This window comes from Leptonychotes weddellii, chromosome X (assembly GCF_054177405.1).
Source record: "Leptonychotes weddellii isolate Sample4059 chromosome X, ASM5417740v2, whole genome shotgun sequence".
Lineage (NCBI taxonomy): Eukaryota > Metazoa > Chordata > Mammalia > Carnivora > Phocidae > Leptonychotes > Leptonychotes weddellii.
Genome location: NC_138385.1, coordinates 17,685,143 through 17,697,182, shown reverse-complemented (window position 1 = coordinate 17,697,182; position 12,040 = coordinate 17,685,143). Strand labels below are relative to the sequence as shown.

At 37.7% G+C, this 12,040-nt stretch overlaps 1 protein-coding gene across 2 annotated transcripts in view; it reads right to left on the bottom strand.

Annotated features, from left to right (window-relative positions):
• Positions 1-327: 327 nt before the first annotated feature.
• Positions 328-12,040, bottom strand: part of ZNF280C (zinc finger protein 280C) — a 62,594-nt gene continuing 50,881 nt past the window's right edge. For both annotated transcript variants that reach the window (XM_081808246.1, XM_081808247.1), the window contains 4 exons: positions 8,004-8,066; positions 3,699-3,817; positions 3,421-3,553; positions 328-3,296 (listed from right to left, as the gene is read on the bottom strand). In XM_081808246.1, the coding sequence (XP_081664372.1) occupies positions 3,281-3,296; positions 3,421-3,553; positions 3,699-3,817; positions 8,004-8,066 (331 nt within the window). In that variant the 3' untranslated portion in view covers positions 328-3,280. The remainder of the gene's footprint in view (positions 3,297-3,420; positions 3,554-3,698; positions 3,818-8,003; positions 8,067-12,040) is intronic.

Here is a 12,040-nt window from a genome sequence, read left to right as displayed (position 1 = left end):
TAGTAAGTGCTCAATAAATATTTGCTGAACAAGTTAAGTGAGGCCCAAAGAGATGTTTTGGCAAAGTGTGACAAAAAGGAGCAAGAAACTGTCTCTGTAGTTCAGAGGCTATTTTTCTAAGAATGGTGATAGATTGCAACTGAGCCAATCACAACTTTTATTCAGCTGTAACCTTTTAAAAAGCAGACATGCACGAGCTGGCTATTTCTGAATCAAGCGAAAGAACTATTTAGAAAAACCTGAGGGTAATGGGATCAAAATGTCAAGCTAAAACTCATTTGCCCCAATTAAAACTCAACTAACTGCCTATAATAAGCAAGCTTAGTATTTACTGTTTGAAATGTTTTATTTAAAGAAAGTAAAAAAATATGGTGCTACAGGACACAGAACTTTAAGAGTATTATACTTTAAGAAAATGAACCTAATACATACTGTTAGAAATAGAATCCTATGGAAGAACAAAAAGATGTACCCCTACCTAAAATATTGCTATAGCAACAATGTAGTTTATCATATCCTCAAACTATAACAGAGCCAGGGAAAATATCTGCATACAAAAAGAGAATCTATGTTGAAACCACAAGAATTTATATCTGGACAAAAGTTTAAAACTTGGTGTAATTAGTACTGAATTTTTCACTTGAAAATGGTTAAGATGGCAAAATCTATGTTATATATTTTCATTACAATTTTTGAAAAGTAAAAAAAAAATGGATAGAAAGATGGTGGATGAAGAAACATTCTGGGGACTGATACAGAAATAAAGACTCGAACACTGCCAAGTCTACTATTAAGAAACAAGTAGGAGGGCGCCTGGGTGGCTCAGTCGGTTAAGCGACTGCCTTCGGCTCAGGTCATGATCCTGGAGTCCCGGGATCGAGTCCCGCATCGGGCTCCCTGCTCGGCGGGGAGCCTGCTTCTCCCTCTGACCCTCCCCCCTCTCATGTGCTCTCTCTCTCTCTCTCATTCTGTCTCAAATAAATAAATAAAATCTTTAAAAAAAAAAAAAGAAGAAAGAAACAAGTAGGAGTAGAAACACTACTAAGAAACAACACTTTTGGAGATTTTGGAAAAATCATTTACGGCAGAATCAGTCTGGAAAATTAAAACTAATGGATTCAACTTTTTGACTATGAATTATATCCTTCTACGAACCAGAAGTGGGTCCTCACCAGACACTGAATCTGCCAGTGCCTTGATCATGGACTTTCCAGCCTCCAGAACTGTGAGAAATACATTTCTGTTGTTCATAATATACCTAGTCTGTGATACTCTACTATAGCAGCCCAAAGGGACTAAGACCGTTTCAAAGTACAATTACGAGTACAAAGCACAAGAAGTTCTGATGTTAAGATGAAAAAACCACTCATGACTGAGTCAAACAACTTCAGAGCCTGACCACCTTAATGGTTTTAAAGGTCACAAAGGGACTTTGCCAGTCTCTGAAGTTCAAGAAATTAGTAAAATATACATAGTGAGCTTTTAACTGTGCTGGAGGAAAGACTGTAAGATGCACTCAGTAAAGCTCTCAGTCTGTAGGCCAAGTAATCAAGCTTCCATGTAAGAAGCAAAGCAATGCTCCTACTTACATGATAAAATCTACAGCTTTTACATGAATAACTCCTGAGGCACTTTACCAATACAAATTTTATTAAAAAAATAAGTAATAACATCAAACTGTTCAGCAAATCTATATTCAATGTAACCAAAATAAACAAACACCAAAATAAAAAAAATATACATCTATATATATATGGGCAAGAAACAAGTGCATTTTTTGGTCCCAATATTTTCTGAATATATTATCTTTATCCAAAGGAATTACATTAATGGCTAAGAAGATATTATGTATTAGATGTACAGAAACATAGCTTTAAAATTTATTTTAAGGTCTGTAGGAAGTGTTTTTTGCCAATTATTTATGTCTTTGAATTGATAATCACTAAGATAATGATAGTCCCAAGATAGGCAGAGGATGTAATAATGTCTAATTATCTGAATAATTACCAAATCTAGAAGCCATCAATAGGTAGCTACATGAAATTTGTAGAGAATTCTAAAGAATTTCTTGAGGTTCTTAACAAAACAAAACAAACACAAAACAAAAGTTTTAAAGAGAAGAGATAAAAGTGGACATAACAAAACACACATTAATAAATTTGGTGAAGGACAACATAAAACCAAGATAAAATTAAACTTAAAAAAATTTGAATATTAGTATTGCTGAAGACTCCTAGGGTTAATACTGGATAAAACTTCAAATGACAGTACAAATAACTATAACTTTGGAACTGTAATTTTAGAGACTTGTTTTCCAAGAACATGAAAGTAACCTTGGTTCCCTACACAACCAGTTTTTATATTCCTTGGACTGCATGCAAACTAGACAAAGATTAAAGGGCAGCAGCCAAAATGATTAAACTTCAACTTGGATGTTGAAGCACGGATTTGATGGGTCTTTCTTGGTTAGAATGAACCCAATAAGCATAAGATCAAAAACCAAAGCCCCCAGTGGGAAGTTGTGCTCAATTTGGTGGGCCTTGAGGTCATCTCTGGCCAAATTAGCATCAGCCTTATGGGAGGCCAGTCATGAAGGAAGGGACTCTCCCCAAGGTCTGATTTCTTAAGGCCACAATCTAGAGGAGGTCTCACAGTCAAATAATTCACATTCCTTGGAAAGAGAGAACAGGCATCAGTTGTGTCCATCGAAGGGGGACACTGACCAGGAGTATCCTGGACATTTTTTGAAATTTCTGTGTTGCTTCTGCATCTGAAAAATATGAAAAATAGAACAATGACAGACAAGGAAAGAGGAAAAAGACAGCTATCTGACCTAAAAATGTAAGACTTATAAGAAATTAACTAAGAAACCAGACAAAACAAACAAAGAAAATGAATAGCCATATCATTTGGAATGCAATATTCTGAAGGCAAGTACAGCAGAGAAAAACACAAATTATTTTAAGCAAAGCAAAAAAAAGACCATAGCAACAAAAGTTATTTTTGGAGAGTCAACTGGAGAAAAAAGCATATGTTAAGATATGTTAACCTGACACAAAGATAAGGTGGAATAAGAATCTAGTGCCATCTGAAAGCTGAAAAGAGCTGAATCAGAGCTAGTGTCATGAACTTGGCTGTTTAACCGCCTTCGTGTGAGAAAACACTTCAGAAGTTTGAACTTAGGAAACTGCCTTTGTGTAAGAAAACACTTCAGAACTTTGAACTTAGGAAATTCCAACTTGTCTTGCACCAGGTTGCACGAGCTCCATAGAGCAGGAATCTATTTCAACAAGCGGCTTTAAAAACAAAAACAAAAACAAAATACTTTAATATTTTTCATTTCTATTAATGATACATTTAAAAATGCAACAGTGCTAAAATCCATCAAAGAAAAATGCACTCAATGAAAATAAAACTTACTCAGAAGTGGGTTCAGAACTGGGTTCAGAAGTGGGTTCAGAATTGGGTTCAGAAGTGGGTTCAGAATTGGGTTCAGAAGTGGGTTCAGAAGTGGGTTCAGAATTGGGTTCAAAAGTTGAGGTACTTTCGGGAACTGAAATTAGAAGAGTTTTACGTTTAAAATAGTATAGATAATGAGCGAGACTATTAACTTAATGCAAAAGAGCCCATATTGTGGCTGATCAAAAATGCTGGAATCAATATCAGAAATTCAAAGTAACACAATTATACATACATACCATTCTCTATTATAACTTGGCAAGTATGAGTTTTACGTTGACACAAGTGTTTAGCCATACGGTCTAAACCAGAAGAATCAGTTAGGAAGTCACATTTAAGGCACACGAGAGTAATGCCCCTATGAAGAAAAAAAGAAAGCAAAGGTTTTTAATCTTTTTAATCTTTTATGAAAGTCCATATAGAAGTTCAATAATTATTTTTCCATGTAACAACTCTTGATGTGCTTTTTATGTGTCATGACCATCAATTTCCAATTTTGTTATACAAGCCTGATTTATCTGAAACGGTACTCTAGAAAATGATAGAGCCATGTTTAAGTCATGCTAACATTCAGTGCTTTGTAAACTGTCCCCTCTCATATTGGTTGCTAAAAGACAGGAGTTAAGAGACCTAAAACCTAGTGGTGGCTCCACTAACATCCTTTCTGTACCTTCACCCATCTGGAACACAAGGATATAATACTCATTCAATATACATTTGCTTTTTTTTAAAGATTTTATTTATTTATATTTGACAGAGAGACAGTGAGAGCGAGGGAGAGAACAAGCAGGGGGAGCAGCAGAGGGAGAGAGAAAAGCAGGTTCCCCGTTGATCAGGGAGCCTGAGGCGGGACTCGATCCCAGGACCCTGGGATCATGACCTGAGCCGAAGGCAGACGCTTAACCAACTGAGCCACCCAGGCGCCCCTCAATATACATTTTCTGAGGACCTTCTTTACACACTCCATACTACTAGGTGTTGTGGATTCAAGAGTGAACAAAAAAGAGGGTAAACTCTGTGGAGCCTATAATCTAATATCTTATTTTAGTGGTGATAAAATTAGAAAAGAAATGGGAAAGTTTTAAAAATAAATCATGTAATTTAATTATTATTATCTGTCAGTTAACGAGCATAAACATACTTTTACAGTTCATTGAATACTTTAAATTTAAGTACTTGTATAGGAATAAAAACCAGTAGCATACTTTAGACTGACTTCTCCCCTGTGGCTTTAGTTTTTTTTTTTTTTAGATTTACTTATTTTGAGAGAGAGTAGGGGGACGGGTACAGGGAGAGAATCTTTCTTTTTTTTTTCTTCTTCTTTTTTTTTTTTTAAAGATTTTATTTATTTATTCATGAGAGACAGAGAGAGAGAGAGAGAGGCAGAGGGAGAAGCAGGCTCCCAAGGAGCAGGAAGCCCGATGCGGGACTCGATCCCAGGACCCTGAGATCATGACCTGAGCCGAAGGCAGACGCTTAACCATCTGAGCCACCCAGGCGCCCGGGAGAGAATCTTTCAAATCGACTCCCCCACTGAGTGCAGGGCCTACCTGCCAGAGTGGGGCTTGAACCCATGACCCATGAAATCATGACCTAAGCTGAAACCAAGAGTCGGACGCTTAACTGACTGAGCCACCCAGGTGCTCCTATTGCAGCTCTAGTCTTAACAGCCCGCGGTATATTTATACCTGGCTGTCATGCCGGCACATCAAAAATGATCTTCATAAACGGAAATTGTACTTTCGTCCCCACCCCTGAAAACCATTCCTCCTAACTAATAATCTTTCTTGTGATGTCATGCTCCCAACACAAAGGCTCAAAATTATTTGACTCTCTTTGTTCTCAGAACAGTCAATATTTCAAATATTTTATAATATTAACCATTTATTGAACACTTAACTTTGTGCCAGGCTGAGGGTTTTAGACATATTATCTCATCTAAATCCTATAACAAACCAAAGAGGTAGGTGCTAAAATTTTTACTTTTTTATAAAGGACAAGGTCAGGTTTAATAACCTACCAAGGCCAAAATTAGATTGAAAATGAGCCCTTTGGGGCGCCTGGGTGGCTCAGTCGTTAAGCGTCTGCCTTCGGCTCAGGTCATGATCCCGGGGTCCTGGGATCGAGCCCCGCATCGGGCTCCCTGCTCGGCGGGAAGCCCGCTTCTCCCTCTCTCACTCCCCCTGCTTGTGTTCCCTCACTCGCTGTTTCTCTCTGTCAAATAAATAAATAAAATCTTAAAAAAAAAATTAAAAAAAGAAAATGAGCCCTTTGATTCCAGAGTCCATGTTCTTAAACAGTGTGATACCATTTCACCACCTTAACCCAGATTCTTATTAAATCAGACTTAACTACCGTAACAATCTTCAACAGTCTGTGTCCCATGCAGCTACATCTTACCTCATATACCCTCCACTTTGACCTTCCTTAATTCTACACAAAACACCAACAGTTTCCCCAATGGGTCCAAACTCCCTAGCCTAGTTTTCAAGGATTTCATAATCTAGATCTGAGCTCAAAACTATTCCCCCAGACTCTGATCTTAATACTATGTTATATAAACTTCATGCTTCATCTAAATTGCACTACTAGTCATTCATTGTGTATGCCTTCTGCTCTTTCCTTTCTGTACTTTTATTTATACTATTTCTTCCAACTAGAATGCCCTTGTGTTTCTTCTAAGTGGAAGTCTCTCCTCCCTTTGAAATCAGTAACTCTCACAGCACTTATTACGAACCTTCCTGTATTACTGTAGTTACTTATATTCACACCTTATCATAAATTGTACATTCCTTGAAGGCTGGTACCAAGCCTTCTTCATCACTGTCAACTTAATAGGAACTGCTACGTTGTGTTATACATAATAGGTGCACAATAAATAAAAAATGAACATTGCATTTTAACAAAACAGTAATTACAAAATTTACTGTTTTACAGAATTATAAATATGCTAAGTCCCATACACAGAAATTTATCAACTTTCTATTTAAATCTGAGGCCCGCCCAAGTTAAGAAAAAAGCATCTCAGATCTTTAAAGTCACAGAATGAATTCAAGAATCAAGCACACAACTAAGCTTGACAATAGTGAGGTAAATAAAATTACACTCTCTAATCTTTAGAATTAATAAATCCCTTTTCATTCTTATAAAATTTTTCAGTAAAATTCTACTTCCTTGAATTTAGTAATATTTTAAAAATAGCACGAATATATTTTTACAATAGAATCAAACTTTCCCCTGCCTATGAGCTGTTGGTCCATCATCCACATATGTCATTTTCAACATATACACTAATTTACTCAAAATATTTACAGAATGTCTACCATGTGTCAGGCACTATTCAATGCTTAGTAAGCATCTGACATAGACAAATATCCAAACCATACACATTCTAATGAGAAGACACAGATAATTAACAAAAGAGTGAAGTATGCAACATGTTGGAAAGTAAAAAGTGAAGAAAAATAAAACAATAAAGGGGGATAGGGAGTGGTGGGAATGGAGCCCAGGGGAAAGAATGCTATTTTAAATGAAGTGGTCAAAGAAAGCCTCACTCATTGGACTAGAGACTTGAAGGAGGTGAGGGAGCTAGCCCTGCAGATATCTAGGGAAGAGTCAACAAGCAGAAAGAATAATAAATACAAAGATCCTGAGATCTATCATCCCCTCCTCCACTTTCCCACTAAGCCAAAGCATCAAAATAAGTACTGGCTAAACTTAAGTCTTTGTCTTAGCCTGGTGCTACCAAGATCTTGGCACTGTAATTTCAAATAGCAATGACGACATGAGCAAAATAATTAAAGGAATATGAAGTCAAAAGAAATCAGAAGAATGTGGAAAAAAATGATGCTTAGTGGATTCTGAGCCAAGGGTGTGTGGTATAATCAAAGTTAATTATCAATGCCTTTAGAAATGTTCATCAGCAATTCCTTTTGTAAACAGGTTGTGTACTTTTCTTTATTTCAAAATTTTAAAAACCCCTAAGAATTGTGAAGGCTATATATTGATCAAAACCGGTGTTATTCAATTTAGTAGATATCTTAAACATCTTTTTAATCTTCAAATATTGTTGGAGAGCCTTATTTTTTTATTTTATAATGCAAATCCATGAAAGTTTCATCTTTTTTTTTTTTTTTATTTAAAGATTTTATTTATTTATTTGAGACAGAGAGAATGAGAGAGACAGAGAGCACATGAGAGGGGGGAGGGTCAGAGGGAGAAGCAGGCTCCCCGCCGAGCAGGGAGCCCGATGTGGGACTCGATCCCGGGACTCCAGGATCATGACCTGAGCCGAAGGCAGTCGCTTAACCAACTGAGCCACCCAGGCGCCCCCATGAAAGTTTCATCTTAATGCCTAACACCACTGCAACAAAGTTTAGCTAGAAAACATAGCTATTTCCTCTTTGATCTATGATATAATGAATAGAACTGTCTTATGTCTGGTAGCAATCATTCATTTTCCAAACTAGGTACTTAAACATCAGGTTAAAAAAAAGTTACTACAATTTTTCAAAAGAGAGAATGGAAAAAGATCAACTACTTACCTGAGAGTTCCAGAATGCTTCTTAAAAATATAAAACCGTTTAGTCGGATGGTTGCTATGAGAGCTGGAGAGACAACAGACAAGTGGGATTTTATTATACAATAAGTCATATTAATTTTATGACCATATTTCAAAGTCCATGTTTAGTTTCTTAGTTTTGAATAAAAGATCATGACCTAAATTATTAAATTCTATTCTTCTGTTTTAATTCATTTTTTATCTTACATTTCATTTTACCTGTGTATTTTCTAACAACGTATTTCCCTGAGAATATTCTTAAATGATCAGTACCCTCACCATTATAAAAAAAAAAAAAACCTCTCATAGTTAAAAATGCAAAGAGCATCAATTTAAATTTTTACAATAATTAAGAGTTGAAAACAATTTAAAAGGTATTTGTTAATAATGTATTTTGCTATAATATAAATTGTTATGAATAATAATTTTCACACTTTCTTATCTTAATATACTTAGCAAGTGGGGAGAATCTGAATGATCCTTGAAGTAAATGCTACTTGGGCTAAATTACATTACCTTTACCTGCCATCAGTAAAACGAAACATTTAAAGAATCTTTTGCAATTATTAGGAGAGCCTTTAGGGAAAGCAAAGCAGAGCTCATGAGTTAAAACAGTATTTCTTCTATGCACAGAACAAAAAAAAAAAAACCACTAACCAAGTTTTGCAGCCAATGGCATTAGCTTTTATACCCCCTTTTATTTTTATTTCTAAAAGATTTATTTATTTTAGAGAGAGAGCGTGTGAGCAGGGGGAGGAGCAGAGGGAGAGAGGATTCTCAAGCAGATTCCCTGCTGAGTGTGGAGCCTTGGCATGGGGTTTGATCCCAGGACCCTGAGATCATGACCTGAGCCAAAATCAACAGTCGACCACTTAACTTACTGAGCCACCCAGTACCCCCTTTTAAACTGATAAGGAAAGCCTTCCTGTATTAGAAAGTCAGGCGGGATTAGCCAGGACTAGCATAGCACAGTGTTACTCAAAGTGTGGTTCATGGACCAGCAGCATCTGTATCACCTGGGAACTCAGCAGAAACACAAAGTCTCAGGCCCCACTCTAGACCTGCTGAATTAATTGCTGGCACTGAGACCCAGAAATCAGTTTCAACAAGTTTTTCAGGTGATTTTTTTTTTTTTTAAATTTTACTTATTTATTTGACAGAGAGAGAGCACAAGCAGGGGGAGTAGCAGAGGGAGAGGGAGAAGCAGACTCCCCGCTGAGCAGGGAACCCGATGCGGGGCTCGATCCCAGGACCCTGGGATCATGCCCTGAGCTGAAGGCAGCCACTTAACCGACTGAGCCACCCAGGCGCCCCTTTTCAGGTGAATTTTTATGCAAGCTAAAGTCTGAGAAACACTAGCTGCCCTAGCTTGCACTGACAGACCCAAACCAGCCAACACACCAGGTCAATGATTATCATTAGACAAAAGGTAACTATCACCAGCATACCATGTACGCATGGGAAAAAAAATGATTCTGGCTAGCTATAATCCCATGAAAATAGCTGCAGAATAGGTGCCATGCTGAATACAAAGAACTGCTCTCTCAAGTAGATAAGACACATATTTAATATGAGGCAGAATAGCTCAATGGTACAGAACTCAAAGGAAGGAATGATTCCTATGAGTGGCTGTGGTGATCATATTCTTCACAGAAGAAGGTAAACTGAGAGGGAAGAAGGGGAGCAGTCCAAGGAATAACAAAGAATATGGAAAACCACTTTAGATATTGAATATGAAACAAACTATATGTTGGGGAAGATTAATTTGGGGGGCCTGACTTGTTACAGAGTCGGTGCGGGCTGGGAATAAAGGTACTCAACCTCTAAGAAAATGAGACTCTGTAGGTACAGAGCTCAAGTCTATGACAAAAGTCCACACTGGGTCAGGGTGTACCATTCAGAGGGAGGTACCTGAGGCAACAAAGGAAGCAAGACACCACTGAATTAGGAGAAATGCAAAGGCCCTTAGAAAAGCAGAAGTGGATACTTTCAGTTCTTTATGAGGCTAATAATGAGTAAGTGCTCCATGTGTGTGATAACAATGCAGTGCAAGGTTGGGGCTCACTGGAAATTAGGAAAAGGTTATAAAGGAAGCCTGAGGCCAACTGGGAATATTTTGGGATAGAATGGTATTGGAGGTCCTAGAAGACAGCTGAAGAACCTATGGAAAATGGGAGGCAGGAGGACAGAATGACCATGGGTTTAAGAAACACTAAAAATATTTTCCAATTTAATCTCCTACAAATTAGGGGCAGAATTAAAGCTCCATTGGGGCAGCCATGTGTTTGGCACAGAATAAAAGACCAGCATTCATAATTGCTATCAAAATACCAACAACATTTTTCACATAACTGGAAAAAATAATCCTAAAGTTTGTATGGAACCGCAAAAGACATCGAACAGCCAAAGCCATCTTGAAAAAGAACAAAGCTCGAGGTATCACAATTCCAGATTTCAAGATATACTACTAGAAAGCTGTAGTGATCAACACAGTCTGGTACTGGCACAAACACACACACATAGATCAATGGAAGAGAACAGAGAGCCCAGCAATAAACCCACACTTAACATGGTCAATTAATCTATGACAAAGGAGGTAAGAATATACAATGGGGGTAAAGACAGTATCTTTGACAAATGGTGCTACAAACACTGGACAGCTACATGCAAAAGAATGAAACTGGACCACTTTCCTACACCATACACAAAAATAAACTCAAAATGGATTAACGACCTAATGTGAGACCTGAAGTCATAAAATTCCTAGAAGAAAACATAGGCAGTTATTTCTTTGACATCAGCTGTAGAAACATTTTTCTAGATATGTCTCCTCAAGCAAGGGAAACAAAAGCAAAATTAAACTATTGGGGCTACACCAAAATAAAAAGCTTTTTTTATTTTTTAAAGTAAGCTCCATGCCCAGTGTGGAACACAGGGCCTGAACTCACTTGACCCTGAGATCAAGACCTGAGCTGAGAGCAAGAGTCGGAAGCCTGGGGGCGCCTGGGTGGCTCAGTTGGTTAAGCGACTGCCTTCGGCTCAGGTCGTGATCCTGGAGACCTGGGATCGAGTCCCGCATCGGGCTCTCTGCTCGGCGGGGAGTCTGCTTCTCCCCCTGACCCTCCCCACTCTCATTCTCTCTCTCAAATGAATAAATAAAAAAAAATCTTAAAAAAAAAAAAAAAAAGAGTCGGAAGCCTGACTGACCGAGCCACCCAGGGGCCCTCAAAATAAAAAGCCTTTGCACAGCAGAGGAAACCATCAGCAAAACAAAAAGGCATCCTACTAAATGGGAGAAGAAATTTGCAAATGTTATATCTGCTTCACCCTCTCCCTCTCCCCTGCCCTGCTTGTGTTCTCTCTCACTCTCTCTCAAATAAGTAAATAAAATCTTAAAAAAAGAGTACAATTATCTTGATGAGCACTGAGCAATGTACAGAATTGTTGAATCATTATATTGTACTCCAGAAACTAATACAACTGTATGTTAATTATACTTAAATTAACAAAATACCAGCATTCTTCCCAGCAGTATACTGAGAGAAAGATTTGCTGGGGCCTGGTTTAGAGCAACCAAGGTATAGAAAGCCCTGCAGTAGTTGGGAGGCAGAGTGGTAAATTGCAGAAGGTGGACATTCAGGAAGCCATTATGAATGGTGGCAGATGAAGAGAGCACCATAGGCTTCAGAAACGTGTATTATTTTCAGTTGATGCTCCACATTTCCGCAAATGACACCTTGAGACAAACTGAGACAAACTGAGCTTAAAGAGTATTGGGGTGATGGTAGTTTGGATCCCAGACAGACAGTGATGTTTGACTTATTTTTGTTCTTTAGAGATGCCAGTGGGTCAAAGATGAAAATATCTATCAAACTGATGAAGAGATGGATCTCAGGAAAACTCAGCATTGAAACTGGAGGATTTATAGTTGAAAGGTAAAACAAAATTCTGAGTGATTAAGGTACCAAGAAAAGGAACGTAAGGAGGCAAGAAGAGTTGAAAAAAAGAAAAGGTAAGGAA